The sequence below is a fragment of the Capricornis sumatraensis genome, chromosome 10 (assembly GCF_032405125.1).
Source record: "Capricornis sumatraensis isolate serow.1 chromosome 10, serow.2, whole genome shotgun sequence".
Classification (NCBI taxonomy): Eukaryota; Metazoa; Chordata; class Mammalia; order Artiodactyla; family Bovidae; genus Capricornis; species Capricornis sumatraensis.
The window spans coordinates 4,616,809-4,638,238 of NC_091078.1; the positions used below are offsets into that span (position 1 = coordinate 4,616,809).

Consider the following 21,430-nt stretch of genomic DNA (forward strand, 5'->3'; position numbering starts at 1 on the left):
GCACTAGGCTCTGCCAGGTGCGCCCAGACCGAGCTTCCTCCCGAAGCCGGGTCCGTGAAGGCTCAGCTGTCTCCCTGAAATCTTGGGTGTGCCACGTGGAGCTCAGTCTGTCTGGAACTTGTTTGGGGGCGGAGGCGGCGGGGAGGGTGGCTAGCGTCAGGCTTGCCACCCGCTCCCAGGCTGGAGCCTAAGCGGCCTAACGCTCTATCTGGTGGTAGCCGGAGGCATTCCGCGAGCGGTGGAGCGAGCCCCGCTCTGCGCTGGCCGCGAGGAGCCGGCTCGTCGCCCGGGCTCGCGCGTAAAGGCTCCGTGCAGAGTCGGAGTCTGACTACGCCGGCCGCTTGAAAGGCTCCTCACGTCCAGGCGCCGCGGTCACGGATGCGCCGGTTTCCGGCCATGAATTGGGCTTCAGAGTCCGAGCCTCCTGCCCGACTCCCGGCTGAGCCTCGGGCCGCAGGGCGGGGGATGGGCGCCCGCCAAGGCCCGCGGGGCCAGCTAAGGTTCGGGCCCGCGGCTGCGGCGAGTCTCCTTTGGCTCCCCTTGCCTCTCGGTGGCTGGCTCAGCGCCTCGCCCGATCTCTCTCCGGGCTATCCCGGCCCGGCTCCACGAGGGGCTCTCTGCCCAGGCCGTGGATCAGGGCCCAAAACGCTCGGCGGCTGAGGTCAGCCGGGGCCAGGGGGCTCCAGGGATGCCCGAGGGCAGTCGGAGGCCGACCCTTCTCCATTCTCTGGTCCCTGGCGAACGGGGGTGGGGGGGTCAGGAGGCCCAGAGCCACCAAGTCTCTGCGCGCCGCAGCCTCGGCCGGTCCCACCGTCCTGCTGGCCTCCGAGCGTCCCTCCGACTGGGAGCGCGGAGCACCCGGCGCCCCCTCCGAGCTGCGAGCTGGAGAGCGCCGCGCGGCGAGGCAGAGGCTCCGCAGTCACGTGGTCCAGAGGAGGGCGGAGGGGAGGGAGGCGGGGAGGGAGGGGAGGGGGAGCAGAGTCGAGGGGGAGGGGGAGGGGAGGGGGCGTCCTCCGCAGTTCGCTCCTCGCCGGGGCTCAGACACACAGCGATCCCGGAGCCGCCGCGCCGGCCCGGCTGCTGCCGCCGCCGCCTCGGCCGCCTCCGAATCCTCCCGAGCCGCGGGGAGCGCCGCCGCCGCCGCCGCCGCGGGCCGCCCCCGCCGCGCCGGCCTGGGCTCGGGTTGCCAGCGCCGCCGCAGCCACCACCGGAGCCGGAGCGGGAGCCCGACCGCGCCGGGCTGGGCTGGGCTGGGCTGGGGCGGGCTCAGGGCGCAGGGGCGGGCGCGCGGGGGAAGACGCACGGGCGGGCTCGGCTTTCCCGGGGAGCGGCCCGGGACTGCACCCCGACCGGCGCCTCCCCGCTCCGCGCTGCCCTCGGCCTCGCCCCGGGCCCGGGCGGATGAGCCGCGCGCCCGGGGGACATGGAAGCGCTGACGCTGTGGCTTCTCCCCTGGATATGCCAGTGCGTGTCGGTGCGGGCCGACTCCATCATCCACATCGGTGAGCGCGGCGGGCTCGGGGCCGAGGTTGGGCGGGGGCCCCAGCGGCGCGGGGGGTGCGCGGCGTCCAAACTTGGCTGTTCCCTGGGCCGAGGGGCTCGGCGGGCGGTGCTCCCCCGAAGGGCCGCGCCGCCCCGCGGAGGAGCTGTGCGCGGGCCGCGCCGCGCTCCCGCGGGCTCCTGCTACTCCCGGGGCTCCGATCCCCCCGCGGGGCCCCGCGGCCTCTGCCGACACTTAGGGCCGCGGCTGCGGGGAACCCAGGGCTGGTCAGAGGTTCAGCCCCGCGTCCCCAGCGGGGCGGTCGGCGGGGTAGGGCCAGCCCTTAGGTGCAGCTCAGAGCAGCGAGGGCAGGGGGCGGGCAGGGGGCGGGCAGGGCCCGGGGTCTCGCCAAGTTGGTAGCGCAGGACCGAAGAGGCCCGACCGGAACCGTGCGTGAATGTGGGTGGGTGGGTGTTGTCAGCGTGTGTTTCTGTGTGTGCGCCCGTGGCACCGTGTTGGTGTCACTGCGAGGGGGCGTCGGGGTGTGTGGGGCCATCGGAGCCTCTGTTGATGCGTGCACGATTTATCAGCCTGTTAGAGTGGACAGTGTCTGTCTGTTTCCCTGGTGTGTGTCTGTGTATTTCTCAGTGTATGTGTGTGTGTGTATATTTCTGGTTGTGGCGACGGCAGCCCAAAGCTGGACAGTCTCAGAGTTTCTTACGGCCCAAGTCTTGGAGGCCGGCAGATGGTCTGGGCAGGGAGTCAGGGAAGAAGCCTGGGCCCGCGGTGTGTGTGTGCAGTGTGTGTGCGTGCGCGCTGAGCGGGAAGAGACCGATGGAGGGAGAGAACCCGGAGAGGAGAGAAGACGAGATGGAGAGGAGGACGAGGCGCGCCGGCGGGGAGTGTGTGGGAATTGGTAGCAGCAGGGGTGAAATCCCAGGAAGTTGGGCGGGATTGGGGGACTGGCAGCGGTTGGTTTTGGGGAGCCCGTCGGCAGTCGTCTTTCCGGAAGTTGGGGAAGACCAGCGAGCCGAGAGAGGCTGGGGGGTCGGGAGGTGTGAGAAGGCAGGGCTGATGGGACAGGTGATGAGTGATCAGGGACTCGGCCTGGCCTTGGAACGCTGCAGTCCCTGGCAGGCACCGGGACAAGACCTGCTTCCTAGTTGTGGGTGGAGGTGGTGGTGGGGCTTGGGTTTTGCGGTCAGCATTGCGGCCCTGGGTGTAGCATGGAACGGGACCTCCCTCCTCCTGCCCAGCCCCCAGTTCAGGGATCACTGGGCCTAGCTCTGGGACTGTGGTGACTCTTAGGGCCTGACAAGGGGGTTGGACTCTGAGTTTTCCAGGCTGCAGGGGCCAGGCTCAGGCGAGTCCGACCGATCTCGGCGTCAAGCGCGGAGAGTCGGCCAAGGCAGCGCGAAGAGCGCAAAGGCCAGCGGGAGGCTGCTCTGTAGGAGCTGTTCATGGTTCTAGAAGGCCCGTTCAAGAGCGGCTCCTTCTGGGCTCCTCAGCTTCTGGGTTAGAAGGCAAAGGGTCTAGGGACATTCTCCTATCAGGAGAGGGATGGAAAGCAGGAGGCAGAGCCCAGCGAGTCAGGCGGGACCGAGTGGTCCCTCTGCCTGCCACCGGTCATCAAAGGCCCCTGCAGAAAGACGCCCCCAGCACAGGAAAACCACTGGGGACCTGTTTGCTTAGCTCCTACGGAAGGGGGTTGCACAGGGCAGAAGGAAGTCATCTTTCCATTTTGGGATTGGGGTTGCAAGGGGACTTGCTGGCTCCTGGGATAAGACTCGTGGGGCCATTTAGGCAGGGTATTTAGGTGCCCGAGGTCACACCAGCTTGGGTCAGCCCGTTATGTGGGGCATGGTTGGTATATGAGGGAGCTTGGTTGTGAGACACTCGTGTGACCGGGTGCCTGCATGGACCACGTGCATATGTGTCTCCTGTGGACTATGTTGGCATATTTGGGGTGGTATATTTTTGTGTCGGTGGGCGGAGGCCCACCTCTAAACTATCCTATCAGGCTGAAACCCCAGCCCAGAACTCCCACCACCCGGCAGCCCGCAGTCCTGCCAGCGCGATAATAGGAGGGGGTGGGAAAGGAGAGCCCATCTCTAGGCCTGGTGTTGACCCCTCTTCTCCTCCAGGTGCCATCTTCGAGGAGAACGCGGCCAAGGACGACAGGGTGTTCCAGCTGGCTGTATCGGACCTAAGCCTCAACGATGACATCCTGCAGAGCGAGAAGATCACCTACTCCATCAAGGTCATCGAGGCCAACAATCCGTTCCAGGCCGTGCAGGAAGGTGAGTGGCCTGCTGCGGTGCCCAGGGCTAACAGGGCCGGGGCTGCCTCGGGCGCAGTACTGGAGACCTGCTGGGTTGCCAAGGGTTGGACCTCAAGCACGGTGCGCGCTCCCTCCCCGGCCCACCAAAGCTGTGCATCTGGGAGTGCCCTGCGCCTCGGGGCTGGACCCGAGAGCGTGTGAACGGCGAGCCGGGCTCCTTGCGAGGCGTGTCGCGGGCTTGTGCGGCTCCTTTCCAGCTGGGTGGGCGCGTGTGTGCGCCCGGTGCTGGCCGCGCAGGCGTGTGTGGCTCAGGGCCGTCTTTGTTGTTAGAGTGTGGGTGGGCGTGTCTGCGAGCAGGGTACCTGTGTTGGTGCACCTCCCCTGACCTGGATGGGCCGGTGTCTTCTTAGCTGCCGAGGAGGAGGAGCGTCTAGCGCTCAAGCCAGTGCTCTCCCCTCTCCCGAGCGCGTCCCGGGGCGCGCAGCATCTCGCGCTCCTCAGTGCTTCGGCTCGCTTTTCTCGGGCACTCTCCTCCTCCGGGTTTGGAGCAGCCGCTCTCACTTGCGGTCCCCGCCGTGGGCGGAGGCATAGCCGCCTGGGCCGGAGGTGGGCGCTGTTTGACCAGGAAAGGAGCGGAGTTGGGCCGGGCCAGGCTGCGGGGAAATCCTAGCCCGCGCCTGGGCCACCTTGGTCCGCAGACTCTGCCCGCAGGCGGGGGCAACAAGTGCGCGACTAAGCGAGGCAGAGCGGGCTGCGTTTCCCTCCTCCCTCGTTCGCCCCCCTCCCACCTGGCTTGAGCCTGGCTTCGGGAACTCGGGTTTCTCTCCCATGATGCCTGCTTCCTCATCAGGGACTAAGGCTTTCTCTGCGCCGCTATCTGCCTGTCCTCGGGCCCCTTTCCTCTCATCTGCCCCCATATCCATGGGTTCTCCTAGTTCCTTAATAGCCATGGGTTTGGCTCTGAGGCCCTTGCCCATACTGGAGACATAGGGAACAGCTGGTGATACAGGGTGTGGGGATTCCTCCCAGGAGGAACAAACGTTCCAGTGGGCGCAGGGAGAAGGTAGGCTGGCCGGAGGCTCCAGGCAAGTTTTTCCTGTCCCCCTCTCCCTGCCCCCAGCCCCTTAGACCCAGAGACCTCTTCCTGCTTTAGGCTGTATGTTGGCTGCTAGTCTTCTCCAAGGATAGGGTAACTCTGAAGGCTGTGTTCTGGGTTCAGAACGTTGTGATGGAAAGAGGTTTTGGGGAGTCTCCTGTTCTTGCAGAGGAGGGAGAGGGCCCAGCTCTGGGACCTGAAGGTCCAAGGATGTCTTTGGGTAGTTGTAAAAGCCTGCAGGTCTGAATGTGTTTTGGAGGTGGTGGTTGAGTTGGGGTGAGGCTGATGGTCTATCACGAGAGCTGGTTTTCCTAGCCCTGGCAGGTGTCTGGTGTCCACTGAGGTACAGGAGGTGGAACCCATCCTCCTTTGCTGTCTGATCATGCCCTGCCTGCAGGACCTGCCCCTGCATGTCCTGCCCTTAGACTGCTTTGCTGTCTCCTTGCAACTGTTGATGTTCTTGTGGCGGGCTCTAGCCAGGGGAAGGTGGGGCCTCTGTAGGCAGGAGTGACCCTAACTCGGGCAAGGATCTCTGGGGACAGAGGCTTTTCCAGTTACTTGCCATGATTTTCATAGTGCCTCACGCTCCCGTTGCACACTCCCCACACTCTCGCCTTTGTGGACATTCATCCTTTGTGCTTGGGAGCTGAGGACACAGCTGGGAGACACCTGCCCCAGGGAACTCGCAGTGTAATGGGGATGCTGCTTGTGTTTTCATGGCAGTTTGGCTCTGCCACCTTCTCTGTTGACATATCTCATTTCTGTTGACTTGCCCTCTACTGTATTGAGTTTTCCAGGTTCATTCATTTTGCTCCAAATGATGCCCATTGGCCCCCCTCCCCACTCCAGCAGCAGGTCCCCAAAGACTGAAGATAATGCTCTTGCCCACGGTTACTAACTCTGACAGGTAACACATGGGTGAACTGGGCTCTGGACCCGGAAGGACCTGGAGTGTGGGGTCTGGAGAGGTCGTCTCCATCAAAAGGAAGTTGTTGTATAGCTTCCCCTGATTTTACCATTTGGGAATGAAAATCCTGGTGTTATAAATGTGCTGATTTATTATTTATTTTAAAGATGAGCTTCAAATCTGTACTTTAATGTAAAATCTGATTTCTAACTCTTGTCAACTAACCAAACAATTTGAGTAACGCAGTACAAATCAAATCAAACAACTATGGGCTGTTCAACCTTCAAGCCTTAAGGCAGCTTTGTTCTGGAGACACAGGGCTCCACCCAGGGGCCTTCTCTGGGTCTTAGTTCCTCTGTTTTTATAACTGGAAAAATGTCTCAGGCTGACACAGTCTCAGAAGGGTGTGAGTGAGGATGTGTGCACATCCAGAACTAGAGAATCAGATACGATGCCTGACAGTTGTCCAGGTAGAGGAATACTGGAGATGGTGCTGGACCACCCTCTGCCCAGAGGGCATGTGCTGGTTAAAATTGGCATGCTTTCAACGGATAAGCGGCAGGGGCAGAAATTCACATTGTCATCCCTGACCTTTTGAAGCCCTGGGATGCTATCAGAGATGGGAGGAATGAGCCCCTCAGCAGCCTCAGGGAGTGCCCGAGCAGGGTGCAGAGGCTCTCCCTCCCTGGTCTCAGGCTTGGTGCGGCTCAGCTCACTGGGCCCTTCCTTCTGTGCTCTGTGGGTGTTGTCCATCTCGTGGCTGGGCCCTGGTTGATGGATATCTCTCTTGTGGACTTGGACAGTCACAGTCCCAGGACATGGGTGGAAGATACAGCTTGGATGGGAAAGGAAAAGACGTGTTGGCTGGGAGTGGCCAAGGCATGGGGTTCAGTCTTCATCATGGACTGGATGAGCTCCCCATGACCACCCACCGCCCATCTCCATGGTGGATTTGGGATTGAAGTGATTGTGGTCTGAGAGGTAGCACCACACAGGGATAAGAGCTTAGTTTCTGGGGCCCAAGAAACTGGCTTCAAATCTTGCTTGTCTCATGTGCCGTGTGATATTGGGGGAGGCCTGGCCTTACTCGAAATTTGTTCACATGTCTGCTGAGAGGGGTCCTCCTGGGTTTCTTGTGAGGGTTAATGAGATGAGACATGTATGAACTGTCTGCAAAAGACCTGCAGTAGGTGTTCAGTAAACATGGATTCCCTGTCTGTTCCTTGACCAACTCTGAGTGCATCTAGCTTCTCTTCAGGCTGTTGGTATTTTCAGCTGCATCATTGCTTAAGCTAGTGAATTCCTTGAGAGCAGACCCTGACTGACCTTTTCATTTTCAGCTTTTTGCTTAACTTTCTTTTTCCTGATTATAAAAGAGATGCCTTGCTACAATGAGCATGAATTAATTTAAAAATGTGAAAAAGGAAAAGGGCAACGCATGCTCATTATATAAAATGTGTGGAAGGTGCAGGAAAGCATCAAGAGACAGAACAAAATCGTTCAGAAGTCTACCACTGTTCTTTCCTTCTAGTCTTTTTTCACCCACTGACTTTCATAAGTGCTGAGAGCTCCCATTCTGTTCAGTTGTATATTTTGTTTGTTTTTTTGTTTAACATATCAGTGACTTTTTCTGAAATCATGTGAACTGTTTATAAACATTCCTCTTACTGTCTGCGTATATTTTTAAATATCCAAAACGACCAGTTTTTTAAAAAATGGCAGCATTTAGGTTGAGATATGCTTGAGTATTTAATTGAAGAAAATAAGGAACTCTACTTTGACTTGTGGGTCCTAAGATTTATACCTGCAATTTCTTCAGGCTGATTTTGTGCAGGCTTCTTACAAGCTACCTTTTGAAGCAGTTGGTCAGTTTATGTGAAAGACTGGATCATTTTTAATAAAATGTGCATTTGTTGAGGATTTAGCGAATAATAACACAGAATTGATATTTAAATCCCTGAAAGGTGGTATCCTAGATTTAGTTGCCGAAGTCCATATTAACAATAAGTGTGAAAATTTGTCTTCTAGATACTAGAAGAGACACTAATTTGTTAAATTAAAAAATTTCATATTGCTTTAAAGTGCCTGCTCAAGGAGAAGATTATATAAATGCACAAATGCATAAAAGAACTGTCTGAACATGAGTCTTCTCTGTTCACTGTGTTATCTTTTACTGTAAGTAAAAGACTTGAGTTATTGGCTATGCTGTAGACATATCTGTCATAGAGTGGAAAGATAACAATTTAGGGAAGAGGAAGAAAAAAGGAATGTATGTGAGGCAATATTCCTTTTAGTTACAATAAGCATGAAAGTGTTTTAGGAAGACAGGGTAAAAATCACCCAAGTATAGCTGGGTGTTCACAGAGTATAACAATGAAGCAATGAAATAAAATGAAAGTAAAGCGCAGTGAGCTTTGTGGTGTCCATCTGATGGTCTTGCTCATATTATACTGGTCATTCCTGGGTGGTCACTCTGCCCCTGGCACTCTGTGACAGCTGCTAGGTGGTCTCCCTAACTGAACTTTTGTTGTTGTTTTCCTTTATTTAAAAAAAAGTTTTATTGGAGGATAATTTCTTTACAATGTTGTAGTCGTCTCTGCCATACATCAATCATAGTGATATATACCCCCTTCCTCTTGAGCCTCCCCCCGACCTTTGCACCCCTCTAGCTCATCACGGAGTGCCAGGCTGGGCTCCCTGTGTTTGATGCCTCTACTGTTTTCCTTGACTTCCGTTCAGGTCCCGCTGAGGCTGTATTTTTGCAGCTCCTGCTGGCAGACCCACTGTTCTCCCTGGGAATGGTGTTATTGGTGCCTGCCTGGGAGACACTGTCAGCATCTCCCTGAGTTTGATGTTAGTGTCATTAAAGATGCTTGCAGGCCCACTGCCATCATTCCCATCCACTCAGCTGCATAATTTTTCTCTTGGTGCAGAAACAAATTTTACCATAACTTTGCTGGTTAAAAACAGAAATATATTATCTTACAGTTCTGCAGATCAGAAGCCTGACATGGGTCTCACTGGGTTAACATCAAGGTGTCGGCAGCACTGATTCCTCCTGGAGACTCTTGCCTTTTCGGCTTCCCGGGGCTGCTTGTCTTCCTCAGCTCCTGGCCTCCTTCCTTCAGCTTCAAAGCCAGTAGTGGTGGGTACGGTCCTTCTTGCAGGGAGTCACTCTGTCCTCCCATCTCCTCTCTGATCCTTTTGTCTCCCTCCTTCCAGGACCCTTGTGATGGCACTGGGCCCACGGGGATAATCCAAGCCTATCTCTCTATCTTCAAGTCAGTTGATTAGCACCCTTAACTCCATTGCAACCTGGATTCTCTTTTACCATGGCTCAGATGTTAAAGAATCCACCTGCAATGCAGGACACCTGGGTTCAGTCCCTGGGTTGGGAAAGATCCCCTGGAGAAGGAAATGGCAATCCACTCCAGTATTCTTGCCTGGAGAATCCCATGGACAGAGGAGCCTGGTGGGCTAAGGTCCATGGGGTGCACAGAGTCGGACACGACTGAGCGACTAACACTTCCGCTTTCTAGCATATTCACTGTTCCCAGGGTTAGGATGTGGATGTCTTTGTGGGCCCTTTTTTTCTGCTACCATGTTGGTACACCTTGGGGGTGCCTATCATAGACACTGCCCTTCATGATCCTTCCCTCTCTTCTGCACGGCTGGCTGCGTTCCTGCATGCTGGGTGGCATCCTCTTTCTACTTGGAGCATATGGCCATGCTTCCCTGTCTATCATCTTTGCTCTGGTGGTGGCACACTGTAAGCCTGCAGGCCTCTGTAGACCTCCCTGTGCTCTCCAGTGAGACAACAGCTTCCCTTCCAGAGCCTGCAAGCTGCTCACGTCTAAGGTTCCTAGAGGAGTCTGTTTTGTGAATAGCCAGACTGCAAGGCTGTGCCACCGTGCAGGCGCATGCCCTCCATTTCTTCCAGGCCAGGTTCTTCCAGTGCCCCTTCTCTCCCCACCTTCCACCCTGCTCGCCTAGAGCACATGAGGTCCCTGCCAAGGTCAGTTTTGCTTACTGACACCCTCAGCTTACTCCTGCCAGCGATGCTTCAGGTCAGAAGGTGGTGGCTGTGGGTGCTGATGGCTGCTCACTAAACCCCTCTCACTAGTCCCCTCTGGATTTCTTACAAGCCTGTATCTGTGTAAAAGAATAACTACCATCTTCATTCAGCTGAACTGCTAGGTTCAGAGTTGCCTTTCATCTCAGGGTCCCTCTTGCGTATCTAAACACACACACACACACACACACACACACACACACACACACACACACACCCACACACACACCCACACACACACACACACACACACACACACACACACACACACACACACACCCTCTTTATAGCCTGTACCCCTGCCTTACCCACAGCCTTGTAGCTAATGGGTTATTGTTGTTGTTGATCAGTCGCTCAGTCATGTCCTACTCTTTGTGACCCCATGGGCTGTGGCACGCCAGGCTTTCCTGTCCTTCACCGTCCTTTCTAGTGTCCCTGTGGATACTATGCCATGGCCCTGCCCCTAAGTGGGGAAGATGGACTTACTCTTTGTAGTGAACAGACAGGCATCCCATATCAGGTGTATGGGTCAAAGGCTGTGGGCTCTAGTGAGACCCTTCTCCTTGTGCTGCCTACAAGCTGCTACTGTTCCCATTCCTGGTTGACAGTCTTCCTGTCTAGAGCAATATGTGGGGGTCATTTCTCTAGACTTTTCTTGGAAGACAGCTAAGGATGCCCCTGAACACTCAAAGCCATACCTTGCAAAGGCAGACAGCCTCTTCCCAGATTCTTGTAGTTGCCAGGTCTAAAGGCCCGTCTCCTCCTTTTACTCGGCCTTTTCACTACCTGGAAAATGCTTTCACCTAAAAACTGGAACACTGAGTCTGTGCCTTTGGTTCCCATACCATTTCTAACCCAGACCGATCCCTGGATATCAATCTTTTTAGGCTCGACCCAGGGAAGTGCCTGTTTGTTCCAGCCCTTTGGTTTTGTTCTGTGGTTCCCTTGGTATCAATCAGGGTAGACCGCGTTATGCTATGGTAACAAACACTGTCCAAGTCTTAGTGGCTTTAATGCAACACAAACTCATCTCCATTTCACGTTCTGTGTCCATCATTGGTTGGCTTGGAACTGAGCTCATCGTGCTCACTCGGCTTGAATACTGCTCGTTGCTATGCCAGAGGGAGAGAGAGCCCCACGGGGTCTCTGCCTGTATGTGACACAAGTCTTTCTGCTTATAACTTGTTGACCAAGACCAGTCATATGGTTCCAAGCAATTGTAAAGGATCCAGGAAGCACAGACCTACTGTGTGCCTGCAAAAAGAGAGAGCTGGAAATGGTGAGTGACACAAATATCTACTAGCCATTTCATGTCCAAACAGCCTTCCTATTTCCTTGGCGACTTGTTAAAACAACAACAACACAGAAACAAAACCCAAAAGGAGTTTTAGGCTTTGGGTCCTGGCTGGACCAAATCCATGGGTGCCATCAGTTCCCCTCTGCCCGCTTGCTTACTTGTTCCTCAGCCCCAGGAGGCCCCGGGCAGCCTTTTGGTGTAGGGCGAAGTCGGGAAGCCCAGGTCCCAGAGAGCCAGTCTTTGTCTACCTGGACAGGCCCAGGTCTCAAAAGACTTGGGCTTGATGCTTCCTGAGGAATGAGGTGAAGACTGGCGTCCGGGCCCGACTGTTGTTGGCACCAGCAATATTGGGCCCCACAGCTGGCCGTAGGCAGGCTTGTGCTTTCTCTGGACTCAGCAGGGGTCCCCGTGGCCCCATTTCTTCTACAGATGTCCCCTGCTTCCTCCCTGTGCCCTCCTAACCCTCTCATTCCCAGGCAGCACGAGCTCTCTCTTTTGCTGAGGCACTGGTCTGGAGTGGGGACTTGTCTCTGCCATGGGCTGGGGTATGACCACACCCTTCCTTGGGATCTGGCCTCTCTGACAGGCATGGGGCCCAGGAAGGCAGCTGGGTCCATGTCCAGAATCCAGTCAGTTGGGACCTCTTAAGACCTTCCTTCTAGCCTATAAACAGCCAGTTTCCTGGCCAATAGCACAGGTTGGGGGGAGAAGACCCAGGGTTCTCCATCCTAGGCCTGAAGCATAGGCAGGGTAGCTGCGGAGGTGGTTGGAAGGCCCTTTTCTTTCTGTTCCTGAGCCCAATCTGGGCAGAGCAGGCTTCCAGTGGGTGAAGCCAGGGGCTGCTGGCTGGGACCCAGGACTGTCCTCATCCCCAGCTGCACCTCCTCCTCCAGCCAGATCTGGGTATGTGGCTCTGGCTGGCCCTGTCTCCTAGTTTGCTTCCCTTACATTAATTCCTCGCCAGATCCAGCAGAGGCAGCCAGACATGGCTGCTCTGTCTCTGCCTGCCTTGTGCCTGTTCCCAGCCACAGCTCAGCCAGGCCCTCCCATGCCCCTGCATGAGAACAGACAGGGTGCCCACAAGCTGGGCTGGGGGCAGGAGTCTGGTTGATCTCATGCACAGACTGGGGTTCCTGTCGCTGCTCTGCTGTCTGACTCTGGGTGGGTTAGCTGAGTTTCCTTGACTGAAAGATGGGAACGACGCAGAGAACACCATGATGGTCAGTTGAGGAAGTGTGCTACAATACCCAGCCCAGGACTGAGTGCCCAGGTTGGGATGGTTGCTATAGTACCAGCCCAAGTGGTTCCAAGGGGCTCTTGATCTCCTACTTTCTGACCTGGGCTGGGCAGGCTTTCCCAACCCCTGCCTCATTTGGTGTGGCCTGGAGTTGATCCCGGCCTTGCTGGGTGTCCCAGGAGAGCAGGGAAACAAGTTAGACTGATGACTTGGTTTATGTGGAGGCTGCCTGGAGCCCCCAGTGTGGGCTGGGGTCTGGGAGCCTGTAGACCCTCACTGCACGAAGTTGCAATCTTGCCACAGCCTTGCTGTTCTGCGTGCACAGAGTGGCCTGAAGCCAGGCAGCCTGACCCAGCCCTGAGCAGCTGGCCATAGTGCCCATAACTTGCTCACTACGGTGTAAAGTGGTCAGGCAGGTCTGGGTTCAAATCCCAGCTCTGTGACCAATTAGCTGTGTGGTCTTGAAAGGTCACTTGTCCTCTTCAGGCCTCAGTTTTAATATCCGTGAAGCGAGATTACCTTACTGTTGTGGTGAAGAGTCTAGTGAGGTGCCTTATACCTGGTAGATGGAGGCTGTGGGCAAGCAGCATCCCCTGGGGCCCAGCGGTGTCACACTGAGGGTGTGGCTGGGGATGCAAGTGTGCTTAGTGGGCACTGGTTCTCTCTGTTTGCTCTGTTCTCCTGCTCCCCTGCCAGGGCTACATGACACCCTTTGGTCTTTGCACTCTACCTGGGTGCTGCCAAATCCCAGGTCAGGGCAGAGACATGGGCCCCACTGGCTGGACATCATCCCTACCCTATCCCCTTGGCTGGAGCTCGTGGCTCAGCCCAGCCATGTGCCGGCCCTGATGTGGCCTGAGGCCCTGCAGACTCAGCCCGGGCCTGGCAGGCTGTCCTCAGCTCTCTCCTTCCCATGCAGCTCTTTCTGCTTGCTGCAAAGGCAGAGGCTTTAGGTCTTGCCCTGGCTCTGCTCCTGGCCTGGGGCTGGGGGCTTTCTTCTGTCCTATTGTCTGAGCACTCAGAGGCCCAGGAGGGAGGGAGAGGCCACTCTCTGGGTCCTGGCCTGGGCTCGGGGACCAAAGCCCTGAGACCCGAGCTGGGCCCTGGGCTGGTGCTCGTAGCAGTGGTGCCCATCTCAGCAGGCTAGTGCCAGGTGCCAAGGGGGTCCCGACGTGGCGCGGCTCTAGGGCCCTTGCTGCCTCCCCTGTCCTGGCTGCAGACATCCGATGCTGCTCCACTTCAGCCCTGTGTGCTGCCCAGGGTGCCTGCCTGCTCTCACCTCTCCCTCCCTCACCTCTGGTGGCCCACACAGCCCAGTGGCCTGCCCCCAAGGCCTTCAGGCTGCTGGCTGAGCCCAGAGTTCTGGGGGAGCATCTCTCCGTGTCACGGAGCCCCAGACTGGGGACTCAGCTCAGGACTGGCTCAGGGCTTAGCCTGCATCCCAGATATAGGCTTCCGAGAGCTGTGGCGTGACCCTGCATGACCCTGCGTGACCCACGTACAGAACTGGGCTGCGCCAGGCACCTACAGCCAGTGTTCCTCAAGAGACCGGGGTGGCCATGCCTCTGGGGGAGGGTGGTATGTTGGGCAGAGCTGAGGAGGGGGTACTGTCCAGCAGTGGGGTCAGATCCTTGCATGCTCCCTGGAATCCGAGCATATCACCCCAGGCTGCATGTGAGTGTGTGTGCTAGTATTTGGGTGTGAGGTGTGTGCATGGGGTTGCATGTGCGCACATACACATGGACACGTGGGGAGAGTGCTGCAGGTGTCTGCAATGCCCAGGCACATTGGGCAGAGTGAGCCACGGTGCCAGCCCACCACGTGGAGCCCCTGGAGCCTCTCCTGTGGCCGTGCTTCTGGCCTCTGTTCACACGTGGCATCCTCGGGCAGCCTCGCGTGCCCAAGGGAAGCTGGCCTGCCGTGCGCTCCCATCACGCTGTGTTTGCCGAGCCTCCTGGGGGCTGTGGGCTTCAGGAAGGGAGGGCTACCTTTATTGTGTCCTGCTGTGTCCCCAGCTCTGAGACAGGGCAAATCCTGGGGCCCACTCCATAAATATAATTTCCCCCTCCCTTCTCGGGGACATCCCTGGGCCTAGATCACCCCCATGAGGTTTTGGTCACTATGTTGCGGTTGACTTGGCCAACAGCAGGAGGCTGTGGGCAACAGCGTGGGCCCTTCTTCTTTGTTGGCATGAGGGCAGGAGCTAGCCTCGCTGCACACCGCAAGGAGTGGTCTTCTTGCGACCCCAGCTATCCAGGCAGGCGGACATCATAGGGTTCTGGTGTCTGGAGCTGAGGGAGAGCCCTGCAGAGCCGAGGCCAGACCCAGGGGGGACCTGGACGTGCTGTGGGCTGAGCGGTTCCCCTGCCAATTCGTATGTTGATGCCCCAAACCCCAGTGTGACAGTATTTGGAAGGTGAGCTTTGGGAAGTTCTTAGGTTGAGATCTGATCTTGAGAGTGGTGTTTTCCTGCCCAGACTAGATATAAGAAGAGACCAGGGTGGAATTCAGTGGCATCCAATGGTTAGGACTCCACGCTCTCAATGCCAGGGACCTGGTTGGGGAACTAGAATCCCACAAGCTGTGCAGTACAACAGCCAAAAAAAAAAAAAAAAAAAAAAAGGCCCGGAGAGCTTCCTCTCTCTCTCCAGTATGTGAGGACAGAGTGAGAAGGCAGCTGTCTGCAAATGAGCAAGAGAGCCCTCAGATCGGCCAGAATTCAGCTCAGCCAGCACCTTGATCCTACCCTTGCCTGCCTCCAGACTGAGAAACACATGTCTGTACCTGTGGTGGATTCATGTCAATGTATGGCAAAACCAATACAGTTTTGTAAAGTAAAAAAATAAAAAATAATAATAATTATAAATTAAAAAAAAAAGAAGCACTCCTGTTGTCTATAATACATAGCAACCCCAGCAGACTGCAGTAGCAGAGGGTGGGCTGTGCGCAAGCCCTGGCCTGGGGCCCAGCAAGTGTGGTGTGAACTTACTGAGGGAGTTGGCCTTCCCAAGGCCTTGGGGCCAACATGTGTTGAATGAGATCCCCACGTCTCCAAGGATCAGCTGTTCTCTTCCCCAGGTGGCCTTTCCATTGGGATACACTGAATGGAAACTCTCTCCACCCCCAGCCCTTTAAACATTTAAAGACAGCCTCTATGTTCCTCAGACTTCTGCAGGCTTCACATCCTGAAGCCTGAATACTTCTCACTGGATTCTCTTTTGGATACGTTCACTTTGTCCCTGCCCCTCATAAGACAGCGTTCCTAACAAGAGACTTAACTTGCTGATCTCAGCTTTCCTGCCTGTAAAATGGGGACAGTGGCTCCTCCCTTAACAGGTTGTCTTGACCAAATGAGGTGAGGACAGTAGAGAATGTAGCCAGCGCCTGGCACCAAAGAGATGCTCCATAAACAGGAGCCACGGTTATTGCCCTCATGATGCTGTCTGATCAGTGCAGGGGGAGGGATGGTCCCTGTGTGTTCTGGATGCTCTGCTGAGATGAATGAAGCCCTAGTGAGTGCTGGCTCTTGGCCTCTCCTCCCGCCGTGGCTCTGGGTGAGCCTCTGGTCCTCAAGCCCAGGGCTTTTGCCCAAGAAAGGGTGATGCACCGGATGCCCCCTCTTGAAGCTGTGCAGTTAGCTGTTGATTCCAGTGTGTGACTTCACACTGATTCCTTAGAGCTCTGAGCTTGTGACTCTCACTGATGCCTTGCAGAGAGCTGTCTCTCCTTCCTACCCTGAGCCAGCTCACAGCGGGGCCTGTGCTGCTTTTATCCACCTCAGACACATTCTGCAGCCTGCGCCCAGCCTGAGCCCGCTGCCCGGCTCCTCAGCCCGTTCCCAGATTTCATGCCGGCTCACTGACCAGCACCCACAGGACACAGGGTCTCATCTGCTGGGAGTCACTGACACTGACGTCACTAACGGCTGCACGTCTGCACCAGATTCATCATATGTTCGGTTTCTATCCCTGCACACTCCTTACACATGAATTTTTCAGAATCCCAGCACACCAGAGTCTGCTGGGAGCCTAGACTTTAGACTTTTCCATTTATCTTCCTTTCACTGCAGAAGCCTCACGGACAGTCACCTGGGCAGTGCTGGGAGCCAGCCCAGAAACCTCAGCAAAGGAAGAATGCAATGCGCTTGGCAGCTGTGGTCTGCCACAGGCTCTTGGCGATGGCCTGTTGAAAAGCAGAGGCATCTGTCCATACCCAGTGTCTACTGATACCTGTGCCCAGGGCCGTGTGAGCATCGTCTATGGCCCACCCTAGGGAGCACAAGGAATTATACAGAGAGCAGAGCGAAGCAGAGATTGCTTCGAAAAAGTGAAGGATTAGTGGCTGAGTCAGCATTCCCCCCGTTCCTCACATGTCGTCCCACTATGCACACGACCTCCCTTTATCTCAGCCCTTGTCCGATTCTCTTCATCTCACCAGCTCACAGGCCTCAGACCCTGTGGTCACTTACTGTCTGTTCCCTGCCTTCTGCTCTCCTTTCCAGGCCTCTGTCTGTGTAGCAACCAGAATTATTGAAAAATCAATCCAGTCACCCCCCTGCCCCCATTGTGCTGCAATCCTTCAATGGCTCTCTGCAGTACTAAGAATAAAAGCCAAACTCCTTGCCAGAGCCTGCAGGCCCCTAAGTACCCCAACAAGGACTGAGCTCACATGCTTCACTACGGCCACTCCGCCTGACCCCCTGCTCCAGCCACACTGACTTTCTTCCCATGTCTGCAACAGGCGAAGCGTGTTCCTGCCCCAGGGCCTTTACACATGCTGTTCTCTCCATCAGGAAGGCACTTCACATGACAGGGTCTTTCTCAACCTCAGCTACTCCTCAGATCTCACTTCCTCAGAGAGGCTACCCTTGGTTCCAAGGAAAGCCTGTTTCATTCTCTAAGCCGTCTTTTCCTTCTTTGCATGCTTCCTCACCTGCAGTTATTTATTAATTTATTTGTGAGGAGAGTCGGGCCTGTGAGGGCAGGAAAGTGTCTTGTTCATTGTTAGCTTCCCGGAACCAAGCCTGGTGTGCAGCTGGTTGTGGGTGCTCAGTAAGAGCCCCTAGATAGATGTTAGGACAGGTGGACGCACGAGACCTCTGCTCTCTGAAACCCCTCTCAAGCTTGTGGCCCTGCCTTCATGCTCAGAACCACTTGGAGTCCCGTGGCGTGTGGGGCTTGGGGGCTTGTTGCCTTTATAGCGGCCCATCCTGCCACTTAAGGCCCACTTATGCTGGCCCCTCCCTCTTGATCAGCCTCTGCATGTGAACGTCTTTCTCCTGGTAAGAAATGCTAGCAGCCTTCTCCCTGGCAGTGGCCACTTTCATAGGGGATTCCAAGGCCCAGCACAGGGATGCAGTTACCACGGAGGGCTTTTCCACACTTGTGCGCTGGAGCAGGAAATGATTTTGGAGGCTCTGTTTCTGGAAGGTGTTTTTCCGGGCTGAGGTGCCCTGGCAGGGGCTCAGGGTCACTGGCCTGTCCATCCACTCTGAGATGTGCTTATGGGGATGGGGGTGGGTAGTGAGGGGGGAGACGCTCTCCCTGGGCTCCAGGTACTGACCTTCTGGGGCTGTGTGGGCTGACTGCCGGCTGGGTGTTAGATGGGAGTCAGGACTGGGGTTTCCATTCTTGTCTCCCACCTGGGAATCCTCTGGTGGGCCCGGGAGCTCCCCAACACGCGGCCTCAATTTCCACCTGCATGTACTGGTGATGGCATTGTCCCAACCACTTGTCTTCCAAACTTGGGCAGCAGAAGGGGCCGGGAGATGGAGGAGCCGCGGCAGGCGGCTCGAGCTTGCAGGGGAGGGCACTGCTGACTCCCTGCCAGCACCCCTACAGGAGCTGGTGCGTAGTGCCCGTCTGTGAGAATGTAGCTGCCACCCTGATGCATTGGCCTCTGAGGCACCATCCCGGTGAGCGGGGGCTGAAGGGGCTCTGAAGCCCTGCAGTTGTTCACGATGGAATCCTCGTCAGGAGAAGCCAGCCTGAGCATGGCTCAGGGAGCCAACTGTGTCAGGCTACTTAGCTCCTGCCAAGAAAATGCACTTCATGGAAGGGAGGGCAGGGGGTCTGTGGTGAGGATGAGCACTGGCCAGTGCTCCAGGGGAGCCTCAGTGGCAGGGTGCTGTTAGACGGGGCGCCACGCCCACCCTGCTCCAGTCTTGGCCCGGGGACGCTCTTCAGGAGGACCCCCCTGCTGCCCGGCCCTCCTGGAGATCAAGCCCTGCTTAAAAGCCAGCATGGGGTCTTTCTCCTGGCCGCCATGCTGTCCTTCACATCTCCCCGTGTGTCTCAGGGGTACCTGTGAGGCCTTTAAGCTCTGCCGCTCAGGTCTCCGAGGGCACGCTGGGCCAGAGCAATGTTTGTTGAGTGGCTGTGTGACTGTACTGAGGCATGTGCACGTGTGGGTCTGTGTCCTGGCGACCTCACAGACACACCCCTGTAGACAGACTGAGCTCTCCCTGGGGGAGCCTGTTGGGTGGCCTGCCCAGGGTGTGCTTTGAGGACCCGCTGGGGCTGTGACAAGGTGGCTGAGCCACGGTGCCCTGGGGTGTATGGAGTGTCTCTGCCTCTCATGCCCTAGGGGAATCTTGTTGCCTCCGTGTGTGTTTGTGGGGCTGCTAGGTTGAACCATCTGAAGATACCATCCTCTAGGAGCCTCACATCAGGGAATCTGCCAAGGGTCTGAAATCATGTTCTCTATTAATCATATTAGTCATGTGGGTGTTAGGAACACAAATAGTGGCCTGAGCAAATAAGGATATTCATCAGGCCATGTAATGGAAAAGGCCTGAGGAGGTATAACTTCAGGCATGGCTGGATCCAGGGGCCCAGATTGTATCCTCAGAACACTGCCTCCTTCTCCACACCCTGTCGCTGCCATCCCCAGGGTGGGCTTCCTTCCCAGGGAGCGCCATCCACTCAGGGCCCCTGGACTGTTGCAGGCTGGGGTCTGATCAGCCAGACCCTGCTCCTTGCCCATGGAAAGAGGGGGGCTCTTTAACAAGAGTCTCACAAGGGTCCCAGGCTTGCTGCTCTTTGGCTGGCTGTGGGGACAACCTCCTCCCGGATTCAGCCCTGGTGCCAGTGGAGGGGATGCCCTGATTAGCCAGGCCTGGGGCTGTTGCAGCCCCAAGCTGAGGGTGAGGGGCAGAGCATGGGTGTCACCTGAGGAAGAGAGAGGAGGCTGGGTCCACAGAACACCACTTGCCCTGTGCCTTCTCTGAGCTGCCCTCCAGAAGAAGGAATAGCCTCTCAGTGTGGGGCTTCTCTGCCCACAGGGTACTTGGGACTGGGGTTGGACTGGAAGCCTTGGGGTCACCCTGGGGCCACTGTTCCCACACAATGAGCTCCAGGAGACCTCAGACTTGGCTGACTTGAAAGCTCTGTGGGGCAGGCAGGGTTAGGAAGGAAGGAGCCAGGCTTTGAGCTCTGTGGTGTGCCCTTGGGTGGGCATCAGTGAAGGAGATTGGCTGTGGGCCTGGCCGTGCAGGAAGGCTTTGAGTTAGGGATGGTTGTACTTCAGGCATGGGGCAGAACGAGCTGAGCTGCGGTGGCATTTGGGGCAGTGAGGGGACAGTGGGAGCCAGCCTGGCAGGGCAGGAACTTGGGGATAGGAAGAGAGGAGGGGACCTGGGCCTGAGCCCTCCCTGGGCGTCCTGAGGGCCCCGTGGGTGCGGTGTGGCCCGGAGTTCCTTTGTACTCCCGCGTCCTGAAGGGAAGCAGGGCCTGATGCCCAGGAGGTGGAACTCACTGCTCCGTGGCCCCCTGCAGGTGCAGGGGTGTCTGCAGAATTCCTGGCCCCAGAATCAGTGTTTTCCACCCCAGGAAAGGGGTGTCTTTCCCATCCCCACACACCTGTTGTGGGCAGGGGTGCAGGGATCTCTGTCCCCTTCTTCCAGGTGGCCCATTTGTGGCCACCCCTGGGAGCTCACCTAGGTTCCAAGGGAGGAGGAGGTGTTCTGGGGTTGGCAGCCAGAGACCTGGCTTTACCCTACACTCCAGGCCAGCTCTGCTCATCCTTCTGACCGGTGGGAACACTGTCCCAGGCCACTGTGCATCCTGGGAGTCTGGGCTGGCCGTGCCAGAACTAGGAGTGCCGGGGGGCGCTGCCTTATCGGCAGAGGCTCCCCTCTCCTCCCAGGCAGTATCTGCCCCCTGCCCCCGAACCACTAATTGAATAGAAATCCTCTATACACTGTGCGGCAAAGCCCAGGTTCTGCCTAATCTCATTAAGAAGTCCCCTGACAGTCTCATTAGGCGGCTGGCTGCTCACAGAGGTATATCTCTGCTCCGCGATGGTTAGGCCCCTGGAGGCGGGACCTGGGATCCAGTCCGCAGCCAGCTGCCCTCCACACATGGGCTCAGGCAGAGGTGAGGCTGCTTAGCTCTGCCGGACACCAGCAGTCCTTACTTAATCTGTTACGGTTTGCTGGACTTAATTACTTTAAAATTATTAACTATGGCTGGAGAAAGCTGGTGGTGAGGGTCGAGGAGGCAATGTGAGTCTCTGTGTGGGGCATGAGGCTGGGCAGGGCTGATGCGTTGGTTGTCAGCCCACCGAGACTGCTCTCTCTCTCGACAGTCCTGGCGGGCTGCCCGTCCTGTCTGCTGTGGCCGTGGAGCTGGGTGGGATAGGAACGGGAGTCACTTCTCCCAGGCTGTCTCCCTCGGTTGCTCCCTGCCCCAGGCTGGGTTAGGCACGACATCTGCTCTCCCACAGGCCGTGGGTTGGCTTCGTTCTCTTGTAGCACAGATCACACTCTTAGGTCCCCTAGCCTGGGCCAGGGAGGAACCACGGGAGACATCCTGGGAGAAGTGACTCCTGAGCAGAGTCTTCACTGGGGGGATGAGGGCCACTTAGGTGGTGCAAGGGAAGCAGGCACTCCAGGTGGTGGAACAGCTTGGGTGAAAGCGCAGGGATGTGAAAAGGCAGGATCCTTGTCCAGGGTTGCTGGGCATAGGAGGAGGGTGCTGACAGTCTGACAAGGTCTGCAGGGCTCTTAGAACTTCTTTTCTGTGGTTCTGGCAGAAGTGACTCCAGCTCTTGGATCTGAAC

General features: G+C 56.8%; 1 protein-coding gene across 1 annotated transcript in view; it reads left to right on the forward strand.

The window, feature by feature from the left end:
* The first annotated feature begins 1,423 nt into the window (after positions 1-1,423).
* Positions 1,424-21,430, forward strand: part of GRID1 (glutamate ionotropic receptor delta type subunit 1) — a 685,207-nt gene continuing 665,200 nt past the window's right edge. Inside the window, exons 1-2 of the mRNA XM_068982608.1 lie at positions 1,424-1,502; positions 3,625-3,780. Of these exons, the coding sequence (XP_068838709.1) occupies positions 1,424-1,502; positions 3,625-3,780 (235 nt within the window). The remainder of the gene's footprint in view (positions 1,503-3,624; positions 3,781-21,430) is intronic.